A 13,107-nucleotide genomic window follows, 5' to 3' on the forward strand; every position below is an offset into this window, starting at 1 on the left:
ATGACCTGAGCTGAAATCAGGAGTTGGCTGCTTCACCAACTGAGTCACCTAGGTGCCCCGTGTGTGTGTGTGTAGTGTGTGTGTGTGTGTGTGTGTGTGTGTGTGTGTGTGTGTTTTTAACTGAAACAACTCAGAGGTTATATTCACTGATCCCGAACTACCTGTTGCAGTTTGGGCCGTAATATAACAGGAGAGGTGGAAACTCCAAATCGATTTCCAGTGAGGTGAATTCATCCCTAAGCAAATGACATAGCGTGCCTGTTTTCTTGGGGACGTGCTCTCTTGGATGGCGATGGCTGCACCCCTGCGAGGCCGCACAAACCTTTTTCTTGTTTCCTTTCCTTTTTCTTTTCAAGTAGCTTTTTCTAGGAAAATGCTGCTTCTGTGAGCAGAATTGACCTATTTATTACTATAGATTGCCTTCAGAGCCCTTCATTGCTTTCTGTATACACTGTGACCTCCATAGAAGTAGAGCTTTGTGCATGTCATGTCAGTGTATTTCCATAGTTACGATTCTCTGATTTAAAATTGACTGCATATGTTTTGTATGGAAAGTACTTATTTTTGATTTTGTTTTAAATGTAAATGCTGGTAATCTAGATGTCAGAGCTTCCGTGTTAGAAATAGCATGGTCGTTTTACTGTTAATTTTTTTCCTTGCTTATGTTATTATATAAATAAGGCATGTAGGCTCCTGGGTGTATTTTTCTCCCCTGTGATAGTTTATGAAAGATTTTAGACTACTTGTTTCTGTATGTTGCTTCTGTTTTCTTCAAGAATAAGCAGTGTGAATTAAGTCTCTTGCTCTTAGGCACACACTCCCCTTCTGTCCCCCAGTACCAAATTTATATACATTGGAAATATGCTGTCTTTTTTGGCCAAAATTTTTGGAATGAGATTTATCATCTTGTGCATTGCACACAGACTTTTTCTCCGAAGCTGCAAATTTTTTCCTGTTATGCTTCTGTTTTATCAAAAAGCGTACTGTAGCCTTTATAGATCTGTGATATCGAATGCCCTCGATGGATCCTTGGGAAGAAAGTGTTTTAAAGTGCATAATTAGGGCACTTGAGCATAAAACTACAATTATACACTTGTGTGTTAATTTTGTGTACAGTAAGACTTTAGTTCAACACTGGTTGTAAATGAGAGAGGAAGCGTTTTATTGCGAGTGAATGCCTACATTTTATGAATACTTAAACAAAATCTCCTCTAATTGGCTGACCTGGGAGGAAAGGTGAAAACAGCTGTAGTTAGGAGGTAGAGAAGAGAATACAAAATGTGTACTAGCAGCTTTTTGAAAAAAGTATCTAGAAAAGTCATCTTAGCCTTGCGTGTGGCCAGACTTGCTGTGCCTTAGGAAGCATTCGTGCTATTTTAGCTGCGCCTCCACAGTGAAGACTGGCAGAGTGCGAGCATTTGGATAAGGCAGTGAAAAATCAAGGGGCAGAGTGGGATAGACAGTACACACATTTGTGACTCAAATTCTGTGTGCCGGCTTTAGGGGGCACTCCTTGAAGTTTGGAGGTAATTTTATGAAAATTAAAGGATGTACCACTTTATGAAATGGATAATAATGTTCCAGAACTGGTTGCCCTCAAGAGGTAGCATGGACTAGAAATATAAATTAATTTAAAAGGGGTATAAATAAATTCATGGATAATAGAATGATAATGATTATAAAGAGGAAATAAAGGCTGTTCAGGACTTATCCCTGACTTTTGGAAATTGAGGTCACAAGAGGCACTACCATTTAGTTCCCACAGCCATATAGAATATTCACTCTGCAGAACATTGTCTGACCTAGTATTCGCTGAAGCTGTGATTTGATAAATATAGAGCAGTTGGACTTAAGAGTAAGCAGTGAAATTTTGTAGGCAATTAATAATTGTAAAGAAGTCCAAGAGAGATTGTAGGTATATTATTTTCACTGTGTTTATGTTTATAATCTGTCAAGGGAGTTTTACTAAACACGTGTGTCATGAGGAAAGACTTACATACGTAGGTGGCAAATGAGAACTTTTCAGCTTTATTTCACGAATCACAAAGAAATTTAGTCTTTTAACTCTAGAGAACAAACTGATGGTTACCACCAGGGAAGTGGGCGAGGGGATGGAGGAAGGAGGTGATGGGAACGAGGAGGACACTTACCAGGATGAGCCTGAGTCAGGTGTAGAATTGTTGACTCACTATACTGTACACCTAGAACTAATAGAACACTGTGCTAATGACACTGGAATTAAAATACAAGAAAAAAGAAAATGTAGAAAACACAAAAAGTGAAAAATCCACAATCTTCTATTCATCCAAGGAAATCTGCTGTTAATATTTGTTATTAAGTTTCAGGTAACTAGTGCCAAATAATGCTACAAATCAATCAACTTGAAAGTCTCAGTATTTTACAACAAGTATTTATTTTTCTACCCATGGGTCTGTGGGTTGGTTGGACTGATTTTGGGTAGACTCCATTGGGTTTGGCTCCAGGCAGGACATCTGGGTTGGGTCCCCTGCATGTGATTTATTTTGAGGCCCCGGATGAGACTGAGGAGCTGCAGGGTACCATGATCTTCCAGTGAGATGATATGATGGGATAGAAGCTGGGATGGGGACTGTGGGTGGGGCTGTAGATGAAACCACCTTGGCCTTAAGTGTTGATAATTACTTCAACTGTGGGTTTTAATACTATTCTCTTTACTCTTGTATATGTTTAAAGTTTTACATAATAGTTAAATTTGTAAAAAAAAAATCTATTTTTTTGATAAGAATTTAAAAAACTTCTAAACTAAAGGAGAGGGTTAAATTAGCCTGGATTATGTTGGTTAGTTTTCAGGCCATAAAACAGCAGTTTGTGGCCCGGAAGTTATCTGTTAGGAATAAGGACATAGACCAAACGGAAGTGTGAGGAATAAGGACATAGACCAAACGGAAGTGTGCTCCATAGCAACGTGAACTGTGTAACTGGCTTGTTTGTGTGGTTTGCTCATCAAGCCTGTTCTGGTGTTTAAGACACTGCTTGACCCTTGAATGCTTTGCCAACTCCTTCTTCAACTCTGGGTAGACTTTTTTCTTACTCGAGGGAAGCTGGACAGAATTTGCAGGAACTTAGCTTGAGTGTACCGTGCATACAGTAAGCACCCAGTATACATTTGTTGATAGTTTCTTGTTTTTCAAGCATGAAGGAGTAATTTCAGGAAATTGTGGAGGTTTGTTGTTTTGGTTTCTTTCTTAGACAAGCCTAAGGACAGTATTTATTTTTCTTTTTAAAATAAGAAAGTGAGAAAAAAAAAAGGGACCTAAATTGTTTAGAAGTCTCAATTGGGAACTTAGCTTAAGGGATTGTAGATTATGGCAGTTGTAGGATCTTGACCTTGTAAACTTTATTTATTACCTTCTAGCACATTATTTCTGACTGGACATGTTGACATAATAAAATTTCCTCATGCAATTGGTTCAGCCACACATCGGCTTAGCATCTGAATTCCTTGCTGTGGGGAATTTTCAGTCTGACTCTTATGCATGAAAAACAGTGTTTGATCTTTCTGTGAAATTGGAAGCCAGCAGAATTTGCCACAGTAATGACTAAAATCTAACTGTTGTGAACTTGGGATTTTTCTTATGCTTTTTCCCTTTCCATTTTGTGGAATTTATCTGGAGGGGCTCAAGCCTATGATGAAAAACAAACAAAAATTAAGGAGTTTTCTGCTGTTAAAGGCAAATTGTTATAATACACTTTTTTGATAACTCTTAAATAGACCACAGTAAATAACCCAAAATAAATTGCATTTTGTTCTAAATTCGTGAAAAACACTGATTTGGTTTAAGAAATGATAGATAACATTTTTGTGTTTATTCCTTTAGGCTATTAATTCTTTGTTCAGATAACCACACATACACAGATTTTCATATTAAGAAATAGCATTTTACTACATATATTGCTTTGTAACCTCCTACCCATTGAGGTACACCTTAATAATGCTTCTTGCTATTAAATACATATTATCTACAATGAGATTCATTAATAAGCTGATATTGAATCCCCCCCCCATCCAGTCTCTGTTGATGGGCATTTAGGCAGTTTCCATATTTTTAAGTGGGGATGCTTTCACGGGGGTGCAGTGAATTCTTTGCTATACATATCTTTGCATACTTGTTTCACATTTTTTCTTAAGATATAATCTTAAAAATAGAATTCTGGGTTGCAGAGATACTGTTTCTGTACATATTGTGACTCTCGTCAAATATTTAAATTTACATACCACTGTGATTATTTCAGTATACTGTGTACTATTTTGGATTATGTAAAGTAGAAAATATGAAAACTCCCTGTTAAGCACCTGGGAACAGTCATTATCAAGTAGGGAATTTACATGTAGTCATAAATAAGGCAGTGATGGTTTAACATAAATATGTTATAAAACATGTGAAGTTAAAAGTTTAACTACTTTAGTTATTTAGTATATATACGTATTCTGCTAGTAGGTTTTTAAAGGTATAACTTACATACAGTAAAATGCTGAGATCTTAAGTGTACCATTTGATGAGTTTTGACACATATGTACATCCATGAAACTACCACCCCAATTAAGATACAGAATATTTTCATCACTCCCAGTAAGTTCCTTCATGTCTCTTTTTAGCCATTCATTATATCCCACAACCAGTGTTGTGCTATTTCTATTACTGTATATTAGGTTTGTGTGATTTTGAATTTCATATAAACAGAAAATACTGTGAGTTGAATGTGTATACACTTTAGGTCTAGAGGGAACTGTAGATACCAAACCAAACTGTACTTCTTAGAACAAAAGGATCTGAAGCTGATGTGAAAATTATATAGAGAAAGAACAATAGGTCTTTCTAAAGAATGAAGTTAGACCCTTAACTTTTCCTATATACCAAAAATAAACGCAAAATGGATTACAGATTTAAACATGAGAGCTAAAGCTATAAAACTCTTAGAAGAAGGGTGCCTGGCTGGCTCAGTCAGTGGAGTGTGCGACTCTTGATCTCGGGGTTGTGAGTTCGAGCTCCACAACGGGCATGGAGATTACTTAAAAAAATATACATATACATATATATATATTTAAAAAATAAAACTCTTAGAAAACATAGGGGAAAGCTTCATGACATTAGATGTGAAACCAAATGCATAGGCAACAAAGGAAAAGATAAATTGGGCTACATCAAAATTGAAAACTTTGTGCGTTAAAGAACACTATCAAGAGAATGAAAAGGCAACCAACAGAATAGGAGAAAATATTTGTAAATCATATAACACATAAGGGATTAATACCCAGAATATATAATGCACTCCTACAATTCAACAACAAAAAACAACCCAATTAAAAAATGGGCAAAGGACTTGAATACATTTTTCCAAATAAGATAAACAAATGGCCAATAAGCACGCAAAAGATGCTCAATATCACTAATCATTAGGGAAATGAAAATCAAACCCACAATGAGTATGATACCACTTCACATCCATTAGGATGGCTATTAGAAAGAAACAAACAGAAAACAGCAAGTGTTGTCAAGGATGTGAAGAGATTGGAACCCTTGTGCACTGCTGGTGGGAATATAAAATGGTACAGCCACTGTGAAAAGCAGTATGGTGGCTCCTCAAAGAATTAAACAGAACCACTAGATGATCTAGCAGTTCCACTACTGGGTGTTTATCCAAAGACTTGAATAGATGTTCATATGTCCATTTTCATAGCAGTATTGTCTACAATAACCAAAAAGTAGAAGCAACCCAAGTGTCCATGATGGATGACTAGGTAAAATGATTTCCCTGTATTAAAATGTCTTTGATAAATTTAGGCTAATGTAAAGTATTTCTTTTGATCTTAAATATTTCCCTCTAAAAGGAAGGACAAAACTGATAATGTAAATAGATTCAGATAATCCAGAGGTGACAGATCCGTAATAGAAACCAAGGTGTATTTTAGGACCATAACTTCCTCGCTCACATCAAGGAGGATTGTAATATCTGTTTCTAATGTTGTTGTGAGCTGCTGTGGAGATAGAACATTGGATTGGACCATTGTGTAGCTCAAAGCAGAAAGCTCTTACATTTATACATCAATGGTGTATGATTTATAGTATGTGATTTATATACTTAGTCCAGGAGGTTTAGTCAACAAATATTCATTGAGCTGTTACTACAGGTCAGGCCTTCTGAGTACAGTGATGAGCTGAACTGCCAGCTCCCACCACCCCCTTTTTAAAGATTAGTTTCAGAGATAGAATTTAGGGATTTATCAGTTGCATATAACACCCAGTGCCCATTGTATCCAGTGCCTCCTTAATGCCCATCACCATTATAAGGCCCCATTTTCTATAGAATTCATGTTCCAGTGGGTGTGGTGGTATGTTTGTAGTCATAAATTTGAGAAATCCCACATTTGAAGGTGGATGGGTTTCTTAAGGATTTTAACAAATCCTTTAATATGTTAGTATGTTTTATTTTTATGTTTATTTCTCAAACTTTTTTGATTATAGAATTTATTTCTGTGAATTAACTTGCCAGATTAGTTGGCCATCGGGAAATGTTGGCATAAAGTCCTTCCTGTCAGAGATTTACCAATCTGCAGGAAGCATAGAAGACGGTAATGAAGTCTTTGGCCTAATCTTGCCCCAGGTAAAGGCCTAGAACAGATGAGGGCACCTGGCATTATAATCAGGGATGGGTCTCTGGAGCAAAGTTCCAGCTGGGCCTCTTTAAATAAAGCAGCACAACAAGGCACCTTCCTCTCCAGACCCTCTTCTGGGGCCTGTCTCTTGCCTTGTGTACCTGCTGGAGCAGCTTCCATGTCTCTGCTTTTGGGGCAGGGGGGATGTGGGATAGGGTGGAGGTGACATCTGTATTCAGAATTTTAAATTATGAAATGATTTCGGCATACAAAAAAGCGCAGAAACAAATATAACATATTTGTGTAACTACACCAAGAGTGTTAGGTGTTACCGTTTTGCCACATCTGCTTCATATCTCCCTCTTTCTAAAGGGAAAAAAGGCAAGACTGAAGCTCCACCCCATCTCTTATCCTCTCCCTTCTCCAGAGAATGTCATGTATTTCCTTTCCAATGCATGCTTTTGTACTTTTACTATATATATGTATCCATAAACAGTATATACTATTTTGTGTATTAAAAGTGTATACAAATGGTATTATGGTGCATTCTTTTCTTTTCAAAATTCAGCATTATATTATTTGGATTTGAACCATTTTGCTAGGTAGGCTTTACTACCATTTTTTTTTTTTAAACTACTTTATAGAATTCCATTGTATGGCCATAGCAAAACCTCTTTTTTTCCATTTCCATTTCCATTCCGTTGTGTTAGATTGTGTCCTCTTTCTGGCTTTTGTAAATAGCATTGCATCGAATATCCTTCTTCGGACACATGTGAGTGTTTCATGGGTATATATTTACAAGGGGAATTGCTGGGTCAGCGGGTCAGTGTACCTTGGTGAGGAAACGGTTTTCTAAAACTTCTTTAGGAAGAAATCGGGAGAGAAGACAAGCATGGATTATTTCTTCAATTTTGAAATACGAGCAAAGAGTTCAGGGTACGGTAAATTGAGAAATGGGCCCGGAATTTCTGAATATTTAACATGATACAGGGATATAAAAAGTTAGTAATCACGTTTTTTTTTTAATCAGAGTGATTTCCTAAAATACTTAAATGAATCATTTTTTGCTATACTTTCTCTCCAATAATATATGAAAGCATTCATATTTCTTGGAAAATTGGAATAAATTTTTTATTACGTGTGCTCACGCTCCACTCTTAAGATCTTCTTTATTTAGAAATGAGTGAAATAAATTCTTGTTTTTCTTGTTTTTAGATAACAGAAAAGCTCTGATCTCAAGAATTTTCTGGAGATTTCCATTTAGTTTAGTGTAGTGATCTTTTTATTCAAACCATGATAAGGGCCCAGAACATTCGCTGGGTAATAATGACTTAGAGGGTTGGTAGCTAATAGCTGAGTGCTGTGCAGCTGTGGGCATGAAGTTCTGTGTTTTGGCTGTTGGAAGAAGCTGGACATACGTGTTTCAAAGAGTTGTGTAGTGCAAGTGATTCCATTTTTATGAGGTGTTCCTTCACTCGTTTAATTTTTTATATAATCACTTGATTTAGTAATCCACTGAACAACATCCATTCATTCAACAAACATTTAGTGATTGGCAGTCCCTCTTCCAGGAGGCATTCCAGGAATGTGGGAGTTTAGAGTCCAGTGATAAGGACAAACAGTAAACACAACACATAATTAAGGCGTTAACTAACTCCTATCATCTCCCCTGTGGTAACATAAAATTGGAAATGGCCTGAGAAAGACGACTGGGGCCGACTGGGGCCGTGCTCCTTAGGCTGGTCAGGGAGGGGGTGGTATCTGAGCTAGAAGTGCTTTGTGACCCCAACTCCCCTCACGTGGTTCCTGGTGCTCAGTAACTCTTGGTTAAATTTCCCTTGCATCCAACATTCTGGTAATCTTATTTAGCCTGAGTGTGTTTGAGAACTAAGACATAAACAAGAAGACTCTCAGTAGCCAAAACTGATTTTACAAAAGTTGAGGCCGTCAAAGCTCGCGTGCTTCCCTCATAGGACAAGTTCCCTGGGCCTTCCTGTTTTTAACCATCATGGGTTTCTCAGTCCTCAGCAGGTTCTGTTCAGGATAGAGGTCAGAGTGATGAGCCATGGCTGAGTGCCTTGGTGGCAGGGTAAGACTGACGGCAGAGGGAGACCAGAGTTATGCTGTGGGGCTTGTGTGCATGGCTTTCAACCAGAGGCTCTGAGGTTCTCAGTGTATTATGGCTCAATCTGTCGATTTATGTTTCATAATAATGACTGTTTGGTTTAAGATATCAGAAAAGCATATAATAGATCTGTGAAAGCCCTGCATCTAAATTGATTAAAACAAAAGCAATATTGATCATTAAAGAATTAGACTTTAATTGTAGACAACTGAGGTATTATATTTAGAAATTGATTTTTAAAGATAAAACGTAGGAAATAATTAATATTTTAGAGATAGCTCTGCAACTTGTTTAATAAATAATAGCATCTGTGTAGCATTCCAGGTAGGATTATTATATTGCTGGTTATAATATTAATATGAATTAATAGAGAAAGTAGCCCTGTTTTATAGATGGAGATGTGAGATGGAAATCGTTAATGTAATTGACCACATTCACACAAGTGAGGCACAGTAGGACTTGGATTTAGATCTCGCACATTTCCAACCCAGAGACTCTTTCGCTCAACAATTTAGTGATCTCTGTTGCAGTGTGGCTCCCACGGAAGGACAGCAGACCAGATTCAGTAGATTGGCACTGGGACCCAGTTCTAACTGTTGGCCCAATTGTACTGGGTTAGAAATCACCTCGTCCCAGGCTCACAGTGGGGGAGGTGTCCCTTAGGTGAGTACCAAATGAATTAGGCCATGTATCTAAAAGGAGAGCAAATGGGTTTTAATTGTGGAAGACAGTAGTAAAATCTCCCAAGCAAAAGTTTTTTGATGGTTTCTCCTCTGAATTTTGCTGTGCTCTGCGGGTTGTTGCTGTGGTTCTGTTGAAAATTTGCTTACATTCCCACCCACCCTACCGTGCTTCCTCTGCACCCCCACTTGTCCCTAAGCTCTTCAGAGCTGGAATAGATGGTAACAGATTCTAATAAGTTCAGGGCTGCTCTAGTGTTAGTTGCTGCCTACAACAAGCCCTGTTGTTGTCTGTCTTAGAAAATAGAGCCCCCTCCCCAAACGACACTTTCATATTGTGTGTAAAGGTTTCTGTAAACCAGAAAGTCAACATATTAAAGTGCAATTCATAGGGGAGTTTCTGGCTGTGTTGATTGAGCTTTACAGTCATTTTAACACTGGCAAAAGTGTTATCCTAACTGCTTCAAATCAAACTGCAAAGATGCTTGTGTGAAATATAGTATTAGATATCAAATCAACATATGGGTGCTGAACGGAAGGATATGTGTTGTGGTAGTATACGCTACTCTAGCATGTGGAGTTGTATTTTATGGAAATTCTTTGGCTTGGCTTATGGCAGGGACATACATTCATTATGAGATATCAAGCTGTAAAATAAATAAAAGCAAAGAATTCAACTGTGCAGTTAAATGGTTTTCAATACAAACTTGTCTGTTCTACTAACTTAGGGTCTGTGTGATGAGACATTTGTGAGCCATTGTGGCCAAATGTTTGTGATCATTGCTGACAGGCCTTGACAGTAATCTAAATCAGGTCACAAAGAAAATGAACTTCAGCTTTTGCATTTTCCCCTTTTACTTCATTGTATGTATTACGAATTATTGTGTTAATTGGTCTTAGAGGCGAAGTGTTTAATATTTTCCTCCTTTTACCATTCCTTCTTTTTCCTTGTTCAGTATTTTGTAGTCACTGTGTTTTTAAATGTGTATCTGGAACTGATCACTGAATTCTTAACTGTGTGGGCTTATGGGGCTCTAGTTCTTGGGATTCTCAAGTGGACCATGTTGTATTATTAACAGGGTGACTTCACTCTCCTCCTCTATGGAGTGCTTTTTGCCATCCTGATACCTTGTTTTTCTTTTTCTCTGCTGCTCTCTCTCCCAATTAGAAAAAAAAAGATTTTTCATTTGAAAAAAAAAAATTAAATATCATCCATGGTTTATTTATTGCATGAGGAAGGAATTTTCTTTGAGCAAATATTTTTAAGGATTTTTAGGTTCGTGTAAATTAGAGATGGAGAAAGCTCAGTTAGGCCATTTTTGTCTGTATCTGCCATTTGCCGTCTAGCACACTTTGCTTTACACCATTACCTGTTTTATCAAGTAGGAAAATACTATTCTAATATTAGATATGACTATCTTTCCTTTAAGAACTCATGTTGTTGGTTATATTGGGTTATATACATAGTACTGTCTTCTAAAAGGGTTGTATTTGATGGTAAAGCAATGTAGTTTCTTTTTCGCAAAAAGTGTGTGTGGAATTGCTAATGTAACTGGTATAGTGTCTGCTCCTATGGAGTTGGGACTTTTTGACCTTAGTTGAAACAAAGCCATGCCCTATACATGTAGCCAAGCCACAAGCATCCTACAGAATATTAGTAAGTGGGCTTGGATGGTGGGAGTTCATTTTAATTTTGAGTGTTGCAGGAGAATGGATTAACATAACGACTTTCTTAGCAGAGGGTATTTTTTTTTTTCTTAACAGTGTTTTTATTAGCTTCAGGTGTACAATATAGTGATTCACCAACTCAGCAGAGGCTATTTTTTCATGTCAGTGTTAGGAGAGTTTTTTCCCCCCACTGGATTTTTATGAGGTTATCTATACTTGATTATCTGATGAAATCTTATTTTTAAAAAAGTCAACGCTGATAATATGTGAATAGAAGGCAGTATGATGATTTATGTAAAGAGAGAGAAGAGTAAAAATATTGAATTCAATTGCTTAGCAAAGAGCCCACTTCATGTTGCTGAATCGAAACCATGTTTGATTTCATTGAATTAGCCCATTTTGACTTTCTCGCCTGTTTTGCTTGACTTGTTGACAGATGCCACCTCAGTATGGACAGCAAGGTGTGAGTGGTTACTGTCAGCAGGGCCAGCAGCCTTACTACAACCAGCAGCCGCAGCCTCCGCACCTCCCTCCACAGGCCCAGTACCTGCCGTCCCAGTCCCAGCAAAGGTACCAGCCGCAGCAGGTGAGCGCCCCACGGGCCCCCAGGCCTCTGAGCTGTCCTCCAGGTCTGCCACACTGGGCTCGGAGTCCTCTTCCCGTCCTGCTTAAAAAATTCTCTTCTCAGTGGGAAAAAATGTAGTTTTGAGAAAAGGGTAAAACTGAACCTAATCTAAACTGTTTGCTTATGGATGGATGTTTGAAATTGAGGAGTGGGAAGAATATGCTCATTCAGAAAAATGGTTTTGTTGATCACTTAATCTTGCTCGTTGCCACCTTCATGGTATTTTTATCTTGAGCTTTTTTTGTTTGTTTTGTTTTTGTTTTAATGATAAGTGCTACTATATCAAAACATTGTTGCCTTTGGCAGTGTTATTCCTCTTAAACTAGCTTATAGACAATCACTTCAGTTACAATATATTAAAATACTAAAGGGAATCATGTACTTCAAGAATATTAAGCAGTTTGCAGTTTAAATTAGCCTCATTAAATATTCTTTTATGTTATTGGGCCATATATTTCAGCTTATGTGATTTGTAGAAAAATAGTACATATGCATTTGATAAAATGATTCAGTCTCATCTTGTTTTAGAGATTGTCACTGAGTGATCTAAAAGGTGCTGTGAGCTCAGGACTCGTATTCTGAATCCAGATAAATGTTTCATAGCACTATTCTAGTCATAAGCATCAGAATGTAACTTTACATTTCATATTTTTCTTTCTTAATTTTTCATGGGATGCTGTAGTGAAGAGAGGGAAGACAATGACTTGGTTATTCAGTTTTTAAAGCATGTCTTGCACATCTTAAAGAGATTGTTGATGCTTAGCAAGGTATATGTAAATATATGAAGCTTAATTTTAATTCAGCTGATTTCTTAAGTATTCTTGGGTTCATTGGAGTCTTTTCCCATATGACATATTCAGGAGTTCTAAAGAGAGTTTATGACTTTATTTTTTTTTTTTTTAAAGATCTTATTTATTTATTTGATTGAGAGAGAGAGAGCACAAACGGGGAGGAAGGCGAGAGGGAGAAGCAGGCTCCCCGCCGAGCAGGGAGCCCGATGTGGGGCTCTATTCCAGGACCCCTGGATCATGACCTGAGCTGAAGGCAGACGTTTAACTGACTGAGCCATCCAGGTGCCCCAAGAGTTTATGACTTTAAACAAAACATGTTAAAACAACAGCTGAGATAGAAGATCCTGTAGGATCTTGTTTTTTGTATATGTTCTCAAATATTCTGGTATTATATAAAGGGATGTATAAGAGGCAAGAATGTATATTATTTCAGAGTTATTTGGTCTAGTCTTTTATTAAGATGTGGGAGAATTAAATAACCTTCCAATATCATTTCTTTTTTAAGTGAGACTGGTGTCTGGGTTTATGATATATAGAGTTACAGGCTTTTTCAAGGGCTTTCCGAACCTTATTGAACTTCTGGG

At 37.4% G+C, this 13,107-nt stretch overlaps 1 protein-coding gene across 9 annotated transcripts in view; it reads left to right on the forward strand.

Annotated features, from left to right (window-relative positions):
- ARID1B (AT-rich interaction domain 1B) overlaps positions 1–13,107 on the forward strand; it is a 437,894-nt gene that overhangs the window by 114,546 nt on the left and 310,241 nt on the right. For all 9 annotated transcript variants that reach the window (XM_025866378.2, XM_025866380.2, XM_073894146.1 and 6 more), the window contains one exon: positions 11,544–11,693. In XM_025866378.2, the coding sequence (XP_025722163.1) occupies positions 11,544–11,693 (150 nt within the window). The remainder of the gene's footprint in view (positions 1–11,543; positions 11,694–13,107) is intronic.

Source organism: Callorhinus ursinus, unplaced genomic scaffold, assembly GCF_003265705.2.
Source record: "Callorhinus ursinus isolate GAN/ISIS: 27379988/994484 unplaced genomic scaffold, GSC_fseal_2.0 scaffold6, whole genome shotgun sequence".
NCBI lineage: Eukaryota > Metazoa > Chordata > Mammalia > Carnivora > Otariidae > Callorhinus > Callorhinus ursinus.